This window comes from Anopheles coluzzii, chromosome X (assembly GCF_943734685.1).
Source record: "Anopheles coluzzii chromosome X, AcolN3, whole genome shotgun sequence".
Classification (NCBI taxonomy): Eukaryota; Metazoa; Arthropoda; class Insecta; order Diptera; family Culicidae; genus Anopheles; species Anopheles coluzzii.
The window spans coordinates 7,345,050-7,365,866 of record NC_064669.1 but is presented as its reverse complement, the minus strand read 5'-3'; the positions used below and the strand labels follow the sequence as shown (position 1 = coordinate 7,365,866).

The 20,817-nt window shown below is 44.1% G+C and overlaps 3 protein-coding genes across 8 annotated transcripts in view; 1 reads left to right on the top strand and 2 right to left on the bottom strand.

Annotated features, from left to right (window-relative positions):
• The window catches only part of LOC120959902 (rho-associated protein kinase 1), a 212,346-nt gene that overhangs the window by 140,456 nt on the left and 51,073 nt on the right, over window positions 1–20,817 (bottom strand). The window lies entirely within an intron of this gene.
• Window positions 2,644–8,515, top strand: LOC120956474 (uncharacterized). Its single transcript, XM_040377961.2, has 5 exons — window positions 2,644–2,904; window positions 2,969–3,812; window positions 3,886–4,785; window positions 4,886–5,698; window positions 5,768–8,515. The coding sequence occupies exons 1-5, from the start codon at window positions 2,658–2,660 to the stop codon at window positions 6,390–6,392; spliced, it is 3,429 nt and encodes a 1,142-aa protein (XP_040233895.2). The 5' UTR covers window positions 2,644–2,657; the 3' UTR covers window positions 6,393–8,515.
• Window positions 15,351–20,817, bottom strand: part of LOC120956455 (histone deacetylase 4) — a 31,222-nt gene continuing 25,755 nt past the window's right edge. For all 5 annotated transcript variants that reach the window (XM_040377934.2, XM_040377941.2, XM_049607990.1 and 2 more), the window contains 3 exons: window positions 17,450–19,246; window positions 16,254–16,558; window positions 15,351–16,148 (listed from right to left, as the gene is read on the bottom strand). In XM_040377934.2, the coding sequence (XP_040233868.2) occupies window positions 16,088–16,148; window positions 16,254–16,558; window positions 17,450–19,246 (2,163 nt within the window). In that variant the 3' untranslated portion in view covers window positions 15,351–16,087. The remainder of the gene's footprint in view (window positions 16,149–16,253; window positions 16,559–17,449; window positions 19,247–20,817) is intronic.

The following is a 20,817-nucleotide window of genomic DNA, read 5'->3' as shown; positions in this document are numbered from 1 at the left end:
GATTAAATATATCATTTGACTCATTATCCGTGTTATTCGCATATCCGGGCAAAGTCAAGTCCCGATGAGCCCGGATAATCGGCGCTCCACTGTACTGTCACCTTGATTTGGTATTTTTCTGTCAAATCGCGAATGACAGATAACTGCTGGTCTAGAAATTGGAATTCGACATGCTCATTTCCAATATGCGAGAGGAGAGGATTTTTATGTATACGTCGATAGAAGTATTTGAATTTATTGTTGGTGTTTGATAAAATTTACGTGACTGATAAACAAATATTAATTGCTTGTGATAAAGCTCAGGAAATCAATAAATTGGATGAAAAATTTAAGAACTGACAGAAAAATGCTCATGTCTTATTACACATATGGCAAGATTTTTTTGTGTCAGAGCCTGAGTTTGACAGAAAAATACCAAACGAGGATGGCAGTACTTTCCATCGTCTAATAAGCCTATGATGGGTTAATCTGATTCAGTTTCATGAATATGAATCTTTTAAATGATTCAATGAATCTTAATTTTTGTTGGGAAGAATCATTAATGTTGAAAAATTCATAAATCTCGAAGGATTCATGATGCTCAAGGAATTTAAAAATCTCCAAAGCATCACAGACCTTTTTCCCAAGCGCCACAGATTAAGCTTAAACGACTGGAAAATCAAATATCCATAGAAAAAAACGAAAGCTCCAAAGCTACATTGGTTTAATACATCTCAACAATAATTTCGAGTAGCTTCAACTAATCATGCCCTATATACTCTTCTAGCTTTCCGAGCAAAAATATTTAAGAATAGTCGTGCGGTCAGATACGTGGGTATCAACACAACCAATCATTACTCAAATCACTATTGCTTCATATCTGACGGATCACATTAGAGTTCAGTATTTAAACAATCGTATCACCGCTCTTGTTCTAGCATAACTTCAATGCAAAACCATACAACAGTACAAAGGGAATGAGAAAGCTCTCAAAGCTAAGAAAATTCCGCGATCCTGCCAGGGAAGTAGGCGTAGGACATATCGCGTGAGCTTACGTTGAATCGCCTCAAGTCGAGCAATTGAAGAAACAGTGGTCGGCCTCCAGACTACTCACGATTATTCCAGAACCGAACGAACGATACTATTGTAGACAGCTTTAATGCACATAGGGTTGCGAAATTCATTAGTTGCCCGGATAACCACGCCAAGTAGTTAGTTTCCTCTAGCTATAACGTCATCGATATGCTGTTTAAAGTTCAAAATTTAGTCAAGACGATCCCAAGTCTAGAACCCGTTTAGTAATCTTTTAGTGGATTTGTGGCACTTGGGTAGTTCTAGCGATGCATAACTTCAATGCGAAACCATACAACAGTACTGAGGGAAGGAGAAAGCTTTCAAAGCGAGGAAAGATCCCCACTGTGAAGCTATCCCAACAACAAATGGCGCCATCAGCTGTTTTTACTCTTTTTAGAATGCATCTCTCATTTATCGTCTGTTAAGCGAAGACTTTTAAGATTTCTTTTAGGTTGAGAGCTTGAGCTATGCTGTCCTACGCATACGTCCTACGAGTTTGATCCATTCGGGGCCGCATGTTGTCAAGTCGTGCGAATTAATGAATATTTATTCATCTCTTATATTTAATATATTTAGAACCATGTAAGGCATGTAACTCTTCTCGCAAAGTAGAGGGCGTTATCGTTTCTTTTGCTGAGAAAAATAATGGTTAAATAGTAGCGGATTAAATGGTAAGCGGACTAAGCGGCCAAGGGAAACACCGGTGATTTTGGGGCCCCGTGGATGGTAAGCCCAGCATATATAACAGTGGGTTAGGTAGTCACATTGAGGGTCTCTGTGCAGGAACAGACTCATAGACAATAGAAGCCCCGTGTTCAAAGCTCAACATCTACATGGGACCTCCATTCCTTTTACAGCTTAGTGCCTTTGGTACCCTTCATCCGCAACTGGTCAATCGAGAAACGGATTTGTGGATTATTTCGCTGTTGATAAGAGCAATAGACTTGCTGATTGGTACGTTGCCGAATCGTTATGGTAGCTCACGCACTTAATATGTTTCGATTTGGAATCTGTTTCAAGGTTACTCAAGTTACGGCACCGCAAAAACGAATAACGGTTGCATTCTTTCCAGGCTATAGGGCGTCATTCATCAATTACGTAACGCAAAAATTTTAAATGCTTGACCCCCCTCCCCTAGTGTAACAAACTGTAACGTTACAAGAAACCCCCCCCCCCCACCCCATCTCCTCCAAATTACGTAACAAATGGACAGCTCCTCGCTCAAATAGCTTAGTTTCTTGAACAAATTCTGATTTTTTGAGAAAGAAAATAAAAAAAAATCAAACGTTTTATTTTGCGTTACGCAACAAAAGATGAACTCCCCCTCTCCCCTATGTAACAAATCGTAACGTTTGACGACACCCTCCCACCCCCTTATAAGCGTTTCATAATTGATGGATGACGCCTAAGTAGCGCTCTTAACTTCTTATCAGACGCGCTCTGGAGAGGTTATCCGTCTGTCGCGTAACCTTGTCTTATGTTAAATAAACCAATCTCTACCGATCGTGGCCAAAGAAAAATCATGTTCAGCCCTGCTACGGTACTTTGCGGGTGCAAGTTACACTCACTCCTTGTGTCGATGTGGTACGGCTTACCGTGTCGTTATGTATTGTTCACCAAAACGGTTTCTTCTGCTGCTGGGATGTTTGCAGTGGGCGATGCAAACACGCGCACAAGAGGATCATTTATCGTGCGGCAGGCGCAAAGTGAAAACGACATATCTCATCCACAACGGCGCTGATGCTATTGCTGGACACTGGCCGTGGCATGCGGCAATTTTCCATCAAAAAGACAAGCACAAAGAATACGCGTGCGGTGGATCCATCCTTGATGAAACAACCATTCTTACGGGTAACAACCATACCATTTCGCGAGACGGAAATAAGATTGTTGCATTGTTTCTTGTTCTTTCCAGCATCCCATTGCGTGTCCACTCTAAGCGGCGTGATCTCGGCAGCTCTCGTGACAGTACACGTGGGACAAATCCACCTGAATCAGTCCAGCGAATACACGCAGACGTTCGAGGCGCGTGAGATAATCATAAATCCTGGCTTCAGCAAAGCTAGCATCATCCACGATATAGCTTTGATCAAGCTCAGGACCAACATCAGCATGAACAGGTACGTGCAGCCCGTCTGTCTGTGGACAATGGACAGTGCGCTGGAGTTGATCGTGGGCAGAAACGGAACGATCGTTGGATTTGGGCTAAGCGAGCGGGATGTTGTGTCGGAGCAGCTCAAACAAGCCACGATTGGGGTAGTGGATCCTTACACGTGCATTGCAAGTGATCGGGTGGTGTACGGAACGCATCTTACGTTGGAAATGTTCTGCGGCAAAGGACAGAACGGTGTGAGTGCGTGCAATGGAGATAGCGGCGGTGGCATGTTCTTCGAGGTCAGCGGTCGGTGGTTCGTGCGCGGCTTGGTGTCGTTCACTCCAGCGCGTGGAAGCAGCGGACTGTGCGATCCGCTCAAGTACACTGTCTACACCGACGTGGCCAAGTACGTGGAATGGATTAAGCAGTACATCGATCAGCGTGTCCTACCGGTCGAGAGTGACGTGCTGGAAGTGGACTACGAGGAGAAGCTACGCCTGTTCAACTTTGGCAGCTGTGGTGTGCTGGATGCTAGATCTAAGTTTATTCCCTGGCTGGGGGCAGTGAAACTACCGAACGACAATCGTACTAGGTGTATGGTTACACTGATCAGCGAATGGTATGCAGTCGGGCCGGCACATTGCTTCAATACCGTTGGTGTCATGTGAGTACTGTTTTACTCCTGTGAAAGGTACAAGCAACAACCAACTAACCGTTGTTTTATTTTACACCCAAAGCCCTTATATTTTACTTGGTAATGTCCCAGATGAAACCACTAGCCAGTGCACCTATAGTACTAACATTGAAGACTGTATGGTTTTTGAGCAAACGCGGAAAATTCAAAGAATCATTGTACATCCAAAGTTCGGCCCGAACAATTCTGCGGACAATATCGCGCTACTCGAGCTGCTGACCCCAGCAGACACCAGCCAGCCGAACGTGCAGCCTATCTGCATGCCGGTAACGCCCGAGCTTCGAACGAACGCAAAGACCAATTTAAGCGTAGTGGCAATCGCAAGGAGAGGGCTCAGGCAACAAAACATTACCGTCCGGTTCGTGGAACCCGTTGAGTGTACGAGGCAGTACGCGGAACAGAAAATTGAGCTTAAATTAGAATTCAAACGAATGTGCGCCGTACAACCGAGCAAGCGGGAGGAAAGATTTTGCTATTCTCTGACAGAGGGTGTACCGATCCAAGAAATGAAGATATTCGGTGGAAAGGAGCAATACTTTCTGCGGGGGTTTGAGCTAACTGGGGCGGCCTGCAGTACAATTACACCATCAATTTACAACAATATCGAAGCATATGTCGACTGGATACTATACAACATGAGGTACAACGAGCAAGAAGGGGCGAGCGATGGTGGAACTATAATCACAACTCAAGAAACACTCGAGTCAGAGTGGGAAAAGCTGCAGCCGGGAAATGATAAAATGCGTCTGTTTAATATGAATACGTGCGGCTTAATTGACCCCGATAGTATCAGTAAATATTTTGCGACATACATGCCTTGGGTCGGGATACTTGAATCGCGGACGGTCCCAAACAACGAATTCTTGGAAGAGAGATTAGTCGTGCTCATCAGCGAGTGGTATGTCTTGGCGCCGAAATATAGTGTGCAGAAGGATTTTATATGGTGAGTGTCTTTGTAGTGAGTGTGATTGCCTTTATACTCTCTCTATCTCTCTATCTCTCTCTCACTATTTATCTCTCTCTCTCTCCTTCTCTCTCTATAGGCGATATATTTTACTAGGACAAATACATACATTTTTTGAAGAATCGCGCCAACGAATAGAAATCAAGAACGTTATCCTCCCACCGTCCGATCATCCCAGGCAATTGTTTGCACTGCTCGAGCTGCTCGAACCAGCTGATCTAACGAATCCCCATATCCAACCGATCTGTTTGCCCTTCATGGATGGGCTACATCGTAACAAACCCGCGGAAGTGATTATGACGTCCTATCATAATAATTTCGGAATTATCCATGCAAACAAGACGCTGAAGATTACCACCTACCAGCACTGCCAGCCACGACTGTTGCACGCAGGACAGCTCATCAGCTTCGTCACGGAGCCTCTGTGTGCAGTCGAGTCTTCAGACGAACTCAAGCACGAGTCACTGTATTCCAAGCTGGGCAGTCCGTATCAGCTCACAGTGCCGTACGCGGAACGGCCGCGCTACTTTCTGTACGGCATGCATGTCGATGGGTCATACATTCTCTCTCGCCTACACCACGGTCCATACATATTTCACAAGATTGAAAAGGCAGATCTTGCTTGGATAGTGAACAGCGTGCGGGAAAACGAACAGCAATCTTCGTTCCCCAGCAAAATTCGCAGTGAACGAGTTAACTTGAGGTCAATGCAGCATGTTTCCCGGAGCGCTTTCTTTAACTTTGAAACCTGTGGCATATCGTCGAACAGCTATCCGATGCCATGGATAGGAGATCTCATAGTCGGTAAAAAGTTGATTTCTACGATAATACTCATAAGTGACCGGTACGTTGTTAGTCCAGCAACGCATGTTTACTCTTACGTGCCAAACAAGTAAGTATACAATTATCTAGTTTGAAAATGTACTGGGAATATTAAAAAAAAAACTTTTTCTGATTTCAGACTTCATGCAACATTGGGACATGAAACAAGACATATAAATGATTCGAATGTGCAAAAAATACCAATCGAGGAGTTGATCGTTCATCCACGGTACAATAAACTCAATTTGGCTAACGACATTGCGTTAGCTCGACTAGCTACAGCTGTGGATACATCTCTGCCTAACGTGCGACCCATCTGCTTGCCGATCATCGATGCAATTCGCAGCTATGATTTATCAAGCTTGTTCATGGATTTTTATGATCCCTTACTGTATAAGAAGCAATCTGACAATGCTGCTGATAGGTACATCGACCAGGTAGAGTGCCAACATCGGTGGCAAGGATTGATGGTTGGATTCACCATAGACACCTCCAATCATTGTGTGCTGGAAAAACGCACGCTAGAGGACAACAAATTAGTAGAAATTGAAAACGGCGACGTGCTTTACTCCCGGCAAAGACTGGCACTGAGTGACAGAGAGTTTCTGCGCGGGTTTGCAGTGTTTAAACCGGACCTACCGAGTATTTACTATCCCGCTGTTTACATAAACACAGATGCCTATCTGGATTGGATATTGGAAACTATCGTGCAGCGCACAGCGCTTCCGTTCGATCTGCGAGAAGAGCTTATATTCAGCGAATAATAATGAATTTTTGCTCTCGTAAGACGCAATACAATCAAACAACAACTACAACTACAGTAAAGCAAACAAATTTTAAGTAAACAAACAATTTTCATACTAGCATTTGACGACGAGTAGCACGATGGGCTGCTCTCCAAAACCGACCAACGTGGGAATACCAACCTACATCATGATAGTAATCCAGAGCTCTTTTCGAGTCTTCTTAGTTGAACAGTCCTCTAGCAATACCATAATACCGGCTGTAGTTCCACAAGGAAGTATGCTAGCCCCCTCACTCTTCATGATATACCTGTCAGACATACCCACTCTTCCTCAAGGTTGTGAACTGTTTCTCTTCGCCGACGACACGGCCATAGCAGTTAAGGGAAGAACTGTAAATGAACTCAAAAACAGAGCCCGGCAATGCGTTGGTATTTTAATCAAATACATTTGGAAGTGGAAAATTACACCTGTTCTCACTTTCCTCTGAATCTTTATCCGGTTGCTATGGATCGCAATCCATGAGAATAGAGGGCAATCAACTACGTCTATATCGTTTTCAGCTTCGTCGGAATCGTTTTCAGTTACGTTTGGATCGCTCTCAGCTACCTTTGGATGTTGCAGTAGCACGCGCAAATTTCGTTGTAGTGCATGTCTGACAAATCTGTCAAATGTTTAAAAATTCATTGCTTAAAAATGGGTTAAAAATTCATTCAACACAAGTTCTCAATTGGGGTCAAACATAGAACAATATGAAATTGTAGCGTTTCAAATCGTCTGTTATGAGGAGATTCGTGAGGTACGTCGAGTGGTCACCAACTAAACTATGCGACGCAACGAAATTTGCGCGAGCTAATGCAAAATCCAAAGATAGCTTAAAACGATTCAGACATTGCGACATTCTTATGGATTGCGATCCATAGCAACCGGATAAAGATTCAAAGGAAAGTGAGAACAGGTGTGAATGAAGACAAGGCACTGGCTATAATATATCCCCACTGAGTGAGAACATCAATTCTTAGACTATTACAGAGTTTTCCATGAGTTCTCATAGTTGTGGGACACTTGCTGGACTCTTTCTTACGGGAAATAAACTTCATATGATGGAAATTGAATTACATGGCACCCTTTTTGAAAGGCTCCTTGAAAATTCCTACTGGATTTGTCCAACAAGGATGCTATAGAGTCCAATTCCTATTACATTAAGTTCATTTCAAGTAAGAAGGAGGCAACAAAGTGTCCCACAGCTATAAGAACTTCTGGAAACCCCTGTAAAACAGGCAACACCCCCTATCGAGTGGTCCTAAACAATTACATAATCTAGGAATAATATTCGATCAAAAACTACTTTTTGGAGATCCCATTAACAATCTAATAACGAATAATATTTATAAATAAAACATATATTCACACATTAATCCAACCTTTCGCAAGCTAACAAAACTGCGGTCTATAAAAGCATAGTACCTGCCATTACTTATGAAATTGCTGTTTGTCAAAACTGCGCAAATATCCATCGAAAGTGTCTTGAAGCAAATTTAAACAAAATCTGGCACTCAACAAACCTGACGGCATAAGATCAGCTGAAACAATTGCTTTCACGCCTTTCTTTCCTGTTTCTTTCGCAAATACACAAAAAATGCACAAAACCAACCACCACACATCGGCCAAATAGTGTTTATGCGTAACATATTTTATTATACTCTTTTTTTTTTACTCTCATAAAATACTTTTTGTTCTCTTAGAATAACAACATTGTTTTTTTTTTTGTGTTTGTTTGTTTGTTTGTTTTGCTTTGTTTAATAGGAATGTCTCAAGATGATTAATTATTATGCGTTACGTTTTCCACTTTTTTGCAACATTGTTTGACGTATATATGCATATATTGTGTTTTGTGTTTCAACACACACACACACACACTTACTGACAAACACACAGACATTCTCGTTATACTTTCTCTTTCTCGCTATATCTCTCTTTCGATTTCTTCTGTTCTTCTGTTTCTTCATATATTTAAACTTCTTCATTTGTTTGTGCTCCCCCCGGCAATATCATTCTCTACATGTTCCGTTTTTAACGTGTTTGCTCCGCACAACTGCACCACCTCATTTTCAATAAGGGGTGGGGGGGGGGGGGGTCGGGGGAGCGAAGGGACATCTTGACTGACAAGAAACTGTTTTTTTTAGACACGGGGTGCCTTTCTTCTCGAAACAATTCCCTTTTCGCGCACATGGCCGGGGAGCGGGCGTTGTTGGGGACGACCAAATCTCACCCCAAATCGCTACACCGGGCAAATGTGGCGGCCGATGAGGTACTACAGGTTGAAGAGAAGGATGAGAGAGAAAGGGGGAAAAACCACTACCACCACCACCAAAACGAAGCAATCTCCAAATAACCTAACATGCGTAGAGGCATTATGCCCCACGTGTGCGCAATCCGATTAAAGTTTTCCAAAATGTCCCTAGCAGACCCAGCCCATCGCGTTGAACGTTTTAACAGGAGGCTGTGTCTCACAAACCCCTTGTGGTCAGTATAAGGGCACGTTCCCCCATTTGCAAGCCCGCTCCAATGCTGTCGACGAAGCAGTATCATCAAAGACAACCTCAACCAACCAACCGACCACCACCACAACACAAAACAGACAGCTTTGCGGGACCGTAGAAACAGCAGTGGTGCATGCCCTACCGATGTCTTCCAAAAATCGCGTTTTGTTGTTTATCCTCAGCTTTTTTTTTCTATGCCTTTTCACTATATTGTCCCTGTCGTTCCTCTTAAAAGCGTAAAAGTGACTTACATAGTTTTTAACTATAAATTCCTGCCTTCCTCCCATTCGCTCTCTTTATATCTCTCTCTGTCGCTTTGTCTCTATCTCTCTCTCTCTCTCTTTCTGTCTCTCACACACACACCGGTTTTCTCGTTCTGATGGCGCGAGGATTCGGAGGGTTGAGAGAAGTGTATGTCTCTGGCGCTAGCAAAAACAAAAAATTAAAATATAATCAGCGGTACCGGCAAACTCTCACTGTCACACAATGACCTACCAGTTGTCTATGTATCAAAATATTGGAAAATCATCGTATCTGTTTTCTACTGAGCCCAACGACTGAGCGACGCGTTCGTTTCGTTCGACGAACGGGCCCCTGATTGTGTGGGGATGGCGGCGAAGAACACGCCGCATCCGAGTTCCGGTTGATTCGAATACCCCCCAAACCCCCATCCTCCTCCCCGCTTCTTATTCGGCTCTCCTCTACTCCTCTACTCCCTTGGCTGCACAATTCATTCTATGACAATCTTCGTGGTATTGAAAATATGATTAGTATTTTTAAAAAAAACATGAAAAATGAAACAAGTGTCCAGCACTCTTTCGTTTTCGTTTTCGTTTCGTTTGTTTAGTTACAAAAAGGCTCTCTCTCTCTCTCTTTCTCTCTATTACTCTCTCTGTCTCTCTCTCTCTTTCTATCTCTCTCTCTTTTTCTCTCGCTCTATCTTTTTTTTTCTCTCTCTTTCTTTTTCTTCCTCGTTTGTTTTTCTTTCTTTTTTTCTAATTTTTTATGTATGTATAATGCTTCCTCTCTATTATGTTCGTTTGTTTTGATAAACTGTTTTTGTTTTTTTGTTTCTTGTTTGTTAAACTCTTTCTCTCTCTTTCTCTCTCTTTTTAAAGCGAACGCACTTTCTCCTAACATACACACACTCAAACGTGCACGCATAATGAGGTTCAGGGTGTGTTGGTAAGCAGTGTAACAAGAGGATACATACATAAAAGTGTACCACACGCACGCACATATACACACACACACACACACACACACACACACGAACACAATTTTAGAATCCATCTGCCAAGTGCACTAGTATTGGGAAAAAATAGTCCAGATGCACAGATACAGGCTGTGAGTTGTGGTGATGCCTGGGCGCAAATATGCCCATTTACAGGGGACGTTGCTGTGCTGGGGGGGGCTGTGCTGCAACACTTGAAAGATGGATGGCTAAGGGGAAGTGGTTTTGGTTCGTGTAAGTTTTATCGTCTTAGTGTTGTGTTACTTAGTGTTGCACTCTCTAACCAATCGTATAATTGCACGTTTCATAACATTTTGTTGCTTTGTTCTTTTCTTTTACAATTTGTGTGTGTGTGTGTGTGTGTGTGTGTGTGTGTGTGTGTGTGTGTGTGTGTGTGTGTGTGTGTGTGTGTGTGTGTGTGTGTGTGTGTGTGTGTGTGTGTGTGTGTGTGTGTGTGTCTCCCTTACGTTCTCTCTTGCTTTTTGTTGTGTAACGTACATAAAACATTTAAATTGTTTTTCTTATCCTTCGGGGCTTCCTTTTGTTTATTTTTTTTTTTTGATTATTTTGAAGTATCCTTTTTCGGTTCGAAGAAGTCCCACAGCTAGCGGAGCAAATATATACGTTTGTTTTCCTTCTCCTTAAATAAGCTCATCCATCCATCCTATCGCACAAACACCCTTCCCAGCTTTGAGCTTTGTAGCATTATCAAGTTTACTAAAATATTATTTTTGTTTTTAAATATTATTTTTAATCTGTTCCTGTTGCCAACCACTGGGTGTCACGCATTTCGCGGATTTGCTTACACTTTCCTTTCTTTTAAAATAACGAAGAGGTTTGCTCTTCCCAGTACACTCCTAACACCATCACCACCCACGTGGGATTTACACACGCGCCCACATGGTAACGAGGAGCGTGTAATATGTTCGTTGTAAAAACGTTTACTAGCAATTAGTACCGACGGGCAAACGGCACCGCTCTCCGGGACCGGGAAATCTCACTTTGCATTACAACTTGTCATGTTCTCTCCATTGCACAAAAGAGGAGGAGTAAAGGGTAGGCTCCTCACAATTTAAAAAATAAAACAAACACACACACCTATAGATGTATAGGTGGCACCCTTTCCTTTGTGCCCGTGTGTAAGTACTATTGTTCTTTTTTCCCGCCATTTTTTTTTCTTACTGGAAAAGCTTTCCCTATATCCTTAACTCGTCCCTGTTTCACAGCTATTATATTCCACTTGATGCACACATGCATACAGACACACGCAGACACATTGAATAAGGATTTGTAAAGAACATGATCGATGCAAGGAGAGAGAGAGAGAGAGAGAGAGAGAGAGAGAGAGAGAGAAAATGGGAGTCGCAATGGAACACTAAACATCCTTTGACTGTTGGCCATCAAGGGCAGCATTTACAGACCAATGCCGAAAACCCCTGCCACCATATCCATTTTCCCATTGAAAATTGGTTAGCCAAGGAGGGAAGGGGATGATACCACGCACATCATATTATAGCTGTACACCAACATACACACTACGAATTTCCATGGTACGCATGCACACGTTTTGTGTTTACCTGAAACAATGATATCACTGCGAGCGTTTTTGTTTTGTTTTGTTTTGTTTTTTTTATCGTTTTCTCCCACGTTTTGATGGCTCAACTTCACTTAGTATCTTCGCCCTACGTTGTTTTGCTTTGTTTTGATTTACTATCTATGTATATATATATATATTTATGTGTATGTGTATGTGTGTGTGTATGTGTGTGTGAATAAGGAGAGAGAAGTCTGGGTGGATAGAACCTGCTATTTTGTGTGGATTTCAATAATAAACCAGCTGAGAGGTAGCGGTCGCATCTCCTAGGCAACACGTGGACGTTTGTCTTGCGTATGGTAATGCGCATTCGAATATACAGTGTTTTGCAGGAGTTCTAATAGCTGTGGGACACTGTATTGACTCTTTCTTAAGTGAGAAGAACTAAATGTAAGGGAATAGGACTCTATAGCATCCTTAAATATTGGATAAATCCAATAGGAATTTCTAAGAAACCTGTCCAAAACGGGTGCCATAGACTCCAATTTCCATCATATGAAGTTCACTTCCCATAAGAAAGAGTTGAGGAAGTGTTCCACAACTATGAGAACCCCTGGAAAACACTATAAAGGACTACGATAAAGGTGTATCGTTCGGAGTTTTTTTTCCGAGGCCGCAAGGAGTGGGATGTGTGTGTGTGTGTTTGTGTGTGTGTGTGTGTGAACTATTGTGGCTTAAACACGTTATTTCCTTACACAACAGACACCGAGAGAGCGAAAGAGAGAAAAAGAAAGAGAGAGAGAGAGAGAGAGAGAGAGAGAAAGAGAGCGAGAGAGAGATACATACATACATACACACACACACAAACATTGTTAGAAAATTGGGTATTGTGCTTGCTGATGCTTGAGCAATTTAGTAAAAAAAAAAAACAGACGACACACACCCATACATAGCATCATGTGAATGTTGGTGTGATAATGGTATTTTTCCACCCTGTTTCTGGGTTCACAAAGCAATGCACACCCACATTTCCGCCCTAATCGCAAAAGAGGCAGTGTATCATGTAACAGTCACAAACAACAAGACACACACACGACGTGCATACACCTAAACAGACGTACAAACACACCCGCACACACTCACACACATACACAAATGTAGCAAATTTGTCGGCGACAATTTGATTCTACTTGAGTTTCTTTTTTTGTTTGTTTGTTTGTTTGTTTTTTTCGTATATCTTTTACATGAGTCAACTGTGCTGTTTTTCTCTGGCGAGAGAGGTTCATACGTTCTTCTTCTTTTCTTCTCAATTTTCATTTTGTTTTTGTTTTTGTTTGTTCCTGCTTTTTTTTCGTTAACAATCAGAAGATTTGGTAGTATTTTTGTTTCCTGCTAATGTGTTGTTTCTGTCTTGTGTACTTTTTTATATATAAATGTTTGCCACAAACACACCCACTGACACACACACACACACACACACAAAACTGGCGCACGCACACACACTCACACATTTTAACATTTAATAACTCTTTTGATACGTTCGTTATTTCCTTTGTTTTATTACGTTGTTTTGTTGCTTCTGCTGCTTTAATTTTCTCTTTCTCTTTCTCTTTGTCTCTCTCTTTCTCTCTATCTCTATTTCTATCTCTTTTTTTCTCTCCCTTCCTAATCGCACCTCTCTGCTTCTAGCAATTTTTTGTTGTATTATGTTTTTGTTTTGTTCAAAATACTTGTACGACCGTTACAATGCTTAGAAGTTAATAATTTAGACGGAATATTTTCGTGACAGTTTTTGGTGCACTTGTATGTTTTTTTCTTCTGTATGTTTGTTTGTTATAAATTATACACAACACACACACACACACACATACACACACCATAGGTAGTATCATGTGTTACACAATCCATATCACCACATAAATCGTTGGTTAGCTCTTTATAAAAGCTTCGCTGCGCTTCACGCATAATGTAAGAGGGTTCGCGTTGCACCTTGTTGCGCTGTAATTTGCTATAGTTTACTTCTTCTCCCCACACTGCAACACTGGCCCTGCGTAGTAGAATAGGCAAGAGAGCAGCATAAAAATAGTCTGTTCTGGACATCTCTAGTAACACTTTTCCAAATCTCACCCACTAGCCAAAACCCAAAAACCTTATATCTTTAAAATATGCTATAGTGTTTCACTATCTTTCTCTCTCTCTCTCTTTCTCTCTCTCTCTCTCTCTCTCTCTCTCTCGCTCTTTCTCTCTCTCTCTCTGTATCTTTCCCCTTTCAGCTTAGCTCGATATCTCGTTTTTTTTTCTTTTTTTATAACAAACAGTACCACTTATAGACAACAAGAGCATACAAATCCTACCATGCTCTTCCCCCCAGGGGAAGTTTTCCGAAGGATGACGCCGGAGTAAAACCTATCACAAGTAGATGGAGACACAGGAGGTAACAACGGAAACAAAACAATGACCAACATGAAATACGTTTGAGCCACGCTACTGCCAAACATCTGCTCACAGTGGAGGGTTTTACGAAATTCTCTGTCCCTAACCGGATGTCTACAACAACCATGCAAAATAATTGTGTGTGTGTGTGTGTGTGTGTGTGTGTGTGTGTGTGTGTGTGTGAGTGTGTATGTCTGTGTGCTAATTTGTGAAAGAATTAATGTGTATGTGTGCATATATATGTGTGTTACAAACTGTGTCATGGCCATGAAGGAAGATGGAAGTAAAAAAAAAATCTGTGTCTTTTATCAAAAACATTCCTCAACGCTCTGCTCGATGCTAAGAGCGCCTGCATCGGTCCAATTTGCTCTATCTAACTGTGTTCTCTAAGAGTGTAAAAATGTTTTCCAGCCCCCACCCACACACACCCTAGCTATCTCTCGGTCTTGTCACATAATTTTGCAAACCGGAAGGAACTCATTACGACATATGTATATTTTTTTTCAAAAGAAAAACATATAGTTTACAACCGCGGCTCGCACAATTACAAAAAGCAATAGACGCAGTATTTAGTTTTCAACATGTGTGAGTGTGAGTGTTTGTTTTGTTTCTCTTTCTCTCTCTTTTCGTATAATAGATTTTTTGTTTGTTTGATTTGTTTGTTAATCCTTTGTTTGTTTTCGTACCGTTATCTTCTTCCCTTTTCCTCTATCTCTATTTCTTGCCCTCTCTTTCTCTCTCTCTCTCTCCCTCAGCTCGTTTGCTTCGTTTCCGTAGCGGACCCGTCCAACAAATTATTTCTACCATTATTAAATATGAAAGAGTTGTTTTTTGCTTCTTCTTCTTCTGTTCCATCTCTATAATCCATATATGCCCAATGCGGAGAGGAAAAAAGAAGGTTGCGTACACACAACGGACGCAAACACTCTCATCCCCCGTTCCAGCCACAGAAGAACAAACACCTTTGCTAACCTTTTAATTTTTACGCTTTACGCTTTCACAAAACGCGTACAATAGCTAAACTGTTAAGTATTATTATCCTGCACCCCTCGCCGCTTGAATAATTGCACATTTCGATGAACAAATCGATCCTAATGAACAACTCCCCCCTCCCCCCCCCCCCCCCCCCCCGCCACCCACATTAACATACACACAGACGCACACACACACACACATCCACACACCCACTTACTCTGCCGTTCTCTGTTCATTATGTTTGTGTTTACTCGCATTGGGTATTGTTTTTTTTTGCTGTTACGATTATCCCACTTTAAAAGTTATTGCCAAGAGTAACCTAATATGAAGATGGTTGATGTGTGTGACCATGTGTGTGTGCGGTTATGTGGCCGTGTGTTTGTGCGAGTATGTGGGTGTGCATACCAGCTGCAGTCGATATAACAAAAAAAACTACGGTTCAACATTTAACACATCACATCGATTCGTTCCAAAGACATCCTCCCGACCTCTACCCGTGGTTCACGCGGGCCGCCCAACTGCACACGGTGCTGTGTCCCAATCCACACGACACAAACACACACGCACACACACACACACATTCACGTATAGAGGAAACAACTAGCAACATTCTGAGCGTGCCCACAAATAGGGATTACAAAACTAAACAGAAAAAAAAAGTATTAACACAACAATTTCCATCCAATTGGAAAAGTTTCACTTTTCCACGCCTGGAAATTCCTACCTTAGATATCGCTCTCTATCTCTCTCTCTCTCTCTCTCTCCCGCTCTCGCTCTATCCATTCTATATTTCTGTTCGTTTTTTCTTCTTCTTCTATCAAACGACAGCCTAATCGATCCCAATAGCTAAACGATAGTCAAAAAAAGGTTTTTTTCACGCGCCAAAGGTCGTGCTCGTGGTGACAGGTGGGAGGGTGAGGGGAGGTTTTGTCTTGCCCCACTCTCCACCACACGCACACGCACATACACACATACACACGCACATACTTATATACAATTATTTGGACTCATCCTGGTCCATCGGTTCCTCGGAGTCTTCGCAGGACACATCGGACGTTCTGTTGCATTGGCGATTAAGCGCATGATGTTGAAACCGAAAAAAGGGCAACAATAAAAAAAAGGCAATTGAATAATCAGTCTACGGTAGGGATTCGCCAGCTTACCTCTTTAGGGGCTGCATCGACAGTCCGGCCATCGCGGTCACCGTGTCCGACTCTTCCCGTTCGCTGCTGTGCGCCTGGAGCGCGGACAGGCCGACCGTGTGGGCGAGCCGCTTGACGCACGGCCAGTGCGACACCTGGATGGCGATCGTTTTCTGCAGCGTCTCGACCGCTGCCTGGCACGGGGGCCGAGCCAGCTCGGACGGTGCGATCGAGGAGGTGCTTTCGCCGAGCAGTGCCCGCACGCACTCCTCGGCCGAATCGCAAATGGCAGGCAGATCGTAACCGCCCTCTAGCGCGAGCACAATCTGAAGAAAAAAATACGGGAAATGGTTATTGTTCGATCGGCTAATCATCATGCGCATACTGTCTTTCCCTTTCATGCTTACAGAGTTTTCCAGGAGTTATCATAGCTGTGGGACATTTTAATATATCTTTCTTCCGTAACATGAACTTAATGTAATAGGAATTGGACTCTATAGTACCCTTGTTGGATAAATAGGAATAGGACAATAGGAATTTCCAAGAAATCTGGCAAAAAGGATGCCATATAGTCCAATTTCCAACATATGATGTTCACTTCCAATAGGAGAGAGTCAAGGAAAAAAACAACTATGAGAACCCCTGAAAAATCCTGTAACAATTATCATTTACTGAGGTGCTGAAATGTGGAGATGAAGGGTATCTATTTTTTTGTCTATAAATCAACAATGTTGACACATAAAATTACAATTATAAGAACATTAAAAAAAATACTTTAACCACTTCACAGTCTTGTGCTTTTGAAAAATAGAACAACAAAATTGTCAACCGTTGTAAATCTGTTTTCGATGAAAAATTAAACTATCATTAAAAAAACAAATTTTAGTTCGAATTTAGACCAAATCTAGATAGAATCCTGTTGGTATAATCCTGTGGACAAAGCTGTGAAGGGGTTCATCTTATTATTTTAATTTTAAATTTAATTCAATTTAAATGTAATTAATTATTACGTCTTTCTTAACGCCTGTACATGTCAACTAAGGGGCGGCTATATAAAAATGTTCAGAATCGGTATAAAAATCATGACATTTTAATTGATTATCGTTAAATGGTGGATTAAATAACTTGAGCTGACTAGCTTTGGGATGTTTTGGGAAATAGTTTTCCGAAACTGATGCCTGACGGACAAAAAAAAAAGATGACTTGAACCACCGTACCTTCCCGTTGGCGAGCTGCATCAGTTCGCGCGTCAGATGGCCGAAGCAGGCGGGCGACACCACGTACCCGCCGAGCGGGGCCGGATGCCCGACGGCCGCATCGAAACCGGCCGACACGAGCACAATGTCCGGCGCGAAGTCGCGCGCGATCGGCATCACCACCGTGCGGAACGCGGCCAGATACTCCGCGTCGCCGAGCGGTGGGTTGACGCCGCCGGACCAGGCCACGTTCACGTTGTAGCCGAGGCCGGTGCCGACTCCGCACTCGGCCGGGCCGCCGGTGCCGGGGAAAAAGTTGCCATCGTCGTGCCGGTGCACGGACAGGTACAGGACGGACGCGTCGTCGTAGAACGCCTGCTGCGTGCCGTTCCCGTGGTGCACGTCCCAGTCGACGATCAGGATGCGGCGCATCTCGTGCGGCATCCGGTGGCGCAGCAGCCGGGCCGCCAGCGCGATCGAGTTGAAGAAGCAGAAGCCCATGGCCGCGTCCGCCTCGGCATGGTGGCCGGGGGGCCGCACCACCGCGAACCCGTTCCGATTTTCGCCCCGCGCCACCTTGTAGCTCAGGTCGATGACGCAGCCGGCGGCCATGCGGGCCGCCGCCGCCGTATGATGCTCGTTCCAGGTCGTGTCGAGGTCGACGCCGACGCCGCCGCACGCCAGCCGCACGAAGCTGACGCGGCTCGTGTCCACCTTCTGCCGGTTCAGCTGGCTGGTGCCGAACAGGAGCGCGTGCCCCTCGGTGTGCACCGTCTGCAGCTCCTCCTGGGTCGCCTTGCGCGACCGCAGCTTGTCGCAGCGGATGGCCAGTCCGGTGCCGAGCAGCCGGGCCCAGATGCTCTGCAGCCGGCCGCTGTGCTCCGGGTGGTTCGCGTTGTCCCCGCACGCGCACACGTGCTTCAGCATCAGGCTGTCGAACGCGAGCCCGGTGGTGGCGGGACGCAGCTTCTGCTCGCGGCTCGCCCCGATGATGGCGGACGCGGACGAGGAGGTAGTGAGCTGCAGGGCCATGCCGGGCGGGCTGCCGCACGACGTCCCGGCCGCCCCACCCAGCGCGCCGGCCGTTGCGGGGGAGGAGGAGGAGGACGACGCCGATGCCATCGCCGCCGCCAGCCCCTCGTGCGTGTAGCTGAGCAGCGAGCGGCTGCGGTTCTGCACGGTCAGGTTCACTGGCGGTGGCAGATCGTCGTCACCGCCCGCCCCCTGCCCAGTGTCGGAGAACATGCTTTGCTGGGCCGTCGGATGGGCGCCGCCCGAACCGCTTCCACCGCCGCCACCGCCTCCGATCGAGCTCAGATGCACGAGCGGGCTGGAGGAGGTGCGGGACAGTGGTCGCAGCAGGTTGGCGGCGGCCGCTGCCGCCGCCGCTGCTGCTGCTGCGCCGCCACTGCCTCCCGCGCTGCCCGCATGGTGCGAGTACGGGTCCTCCAGCACGGACAGCTGTATCGAGCGGCGCATAAAGAGCTCCCGCTCGCGGTGATAGTGCTGCTGCTGGTGGATCAGCTCGGACAGGTGCTGCTGCTGTTGCTGCTGCTGCTGCTGGGCAGTCGGCGGCTCGCCGTCGACACCGTGCGACGACGACGACAGCAGGTGCGACTGGGAGGTGCTCTTGATGACGCTGCTCGCCAGCACCGTCTTCGGCGGCTGCTTCTTGTCGGTCAGGTCGATCACCTCGTTCGATTCGACCTCCTCGCGCAGCTGCGGCTCGCGGTTGACGCAGTTGGCGGCGCGCGTCAGAGCCGTCTGGCGTATCTTTTGCTTCATCAGCATGTGCTGCTCGTACGCCTGCCGTTCAGCCTGTAAAGCAAAGCGAGTGTGCTGGGGTAAGTATATGTGAGAAAGTATTGTTGTTTTCAAGTGCAATGGAGACAATTATTCCAGACGAACAGTCGAAATCAAAGTAGGCGTCAAATTGCCCGTTAAATGATAAATAGTTGATCTATTCTAATCCCACTTGAATCCTTCATAACGAGTACCCCTAATAACGAATGTCTCGCATAATGTGCGAAATCAAAAAATCAAAGAAATTGTGTAATACAAATATCTTCCCACATAAAAGTATTATTTAAGACATTTTTCATTTTGTTCCGTTACATGTATGTACCTAATACCAGCACATTAGCAGTCATGGAATCAATTATTACACTTTTTAAAATAACAAATTAGTTACTGGAACGGATTCAACTCGTTTTGCGAGGCTCCACTGAAACTATTTTACAAATGATGCTCCATTTAATGGTTCAATTTACGGTGCTTCTAATGCTATCGTTTGATAATCCATTCGGAAACGTTTCAAAACACATTTGTAGTCTTCATACACTTTCATGCATTTTCATTGTTGAAACACTTCACTTACAAACTGCCAAATTATACAGGGTTTCGAATCATGTAAGGGAATAGTTCGATCACTTAGGGGAATGTTGCAAATCGGTAGAGGAATGTGGCAAGCAAGCTGTGGAAGTTTGCAATGTTGCAATCGACAGGGGAAATTTTGCAAGCATACAATCATGTAAGGGAATAGTTCGATCACTTAGGGGAATGTTGCAAATCGGTAGTGGAATGTGGCAAGCAAGCTGTGGAAGTTTGCAATGTTGCAATCGACAGGGGAAATTTTGCAAGCATACTGTGGAGCTGTCATCAGACTGTGGGTGCTTTGAGTTGACACCGATGATGATTTCTAAAAAAAAACATCATTCGAGTTGTTTTCGCAGTAATAATTAAACATGAAAAATAAGGAAAATTAACGAAAATATTTTGGAGTATTTGCAGCGCCACCCACAGTCTAATGACAGCTCCACAGTATGCTTGCCAAATTCCCCTATTCGGTTGCAAAACTCCCCTATATGATTGCAAATATCCAACAGCATGCTTGCAACATTCCCCTAAGTGAATGTTGAATTTTGAATGAATTTTGTTATATGATTCGAACCCCTATATTCTGGCTTATTCTATTCTTGCTATCAGATTGCCTCAACGTCTAGTTTAAAGTTCCTAAGGAAACATGGGTTCACATTAAACTGAAGGCACTTTGTATCGAAAAGCAGCTGCCAGTAGAGCTTTGCGCTTGAACTCGTCTGCATTTTCTAACGATTTGAAATTCGATTCAAGCCATTCGTTCTCGAGAACAAATTCCTAGCGAGAAATGGATCGAGAACGATGGTTTGTCAAATTGAACCACACATGTTTTAGTTTTATGAAGATTTTTTCTATCATGTACTGTAACTGAAGTTTCTTTTATCAATTTTGCTAACGATCCAATCTTGTCGACCAATATTTAAAAATTGTACCGATATTTGACTCCTTCAGTGGTTTCGACTGCCCTTCAAAATGGACTTTTCGAGCCAACTTTCTCGACTCGACTTGCATCA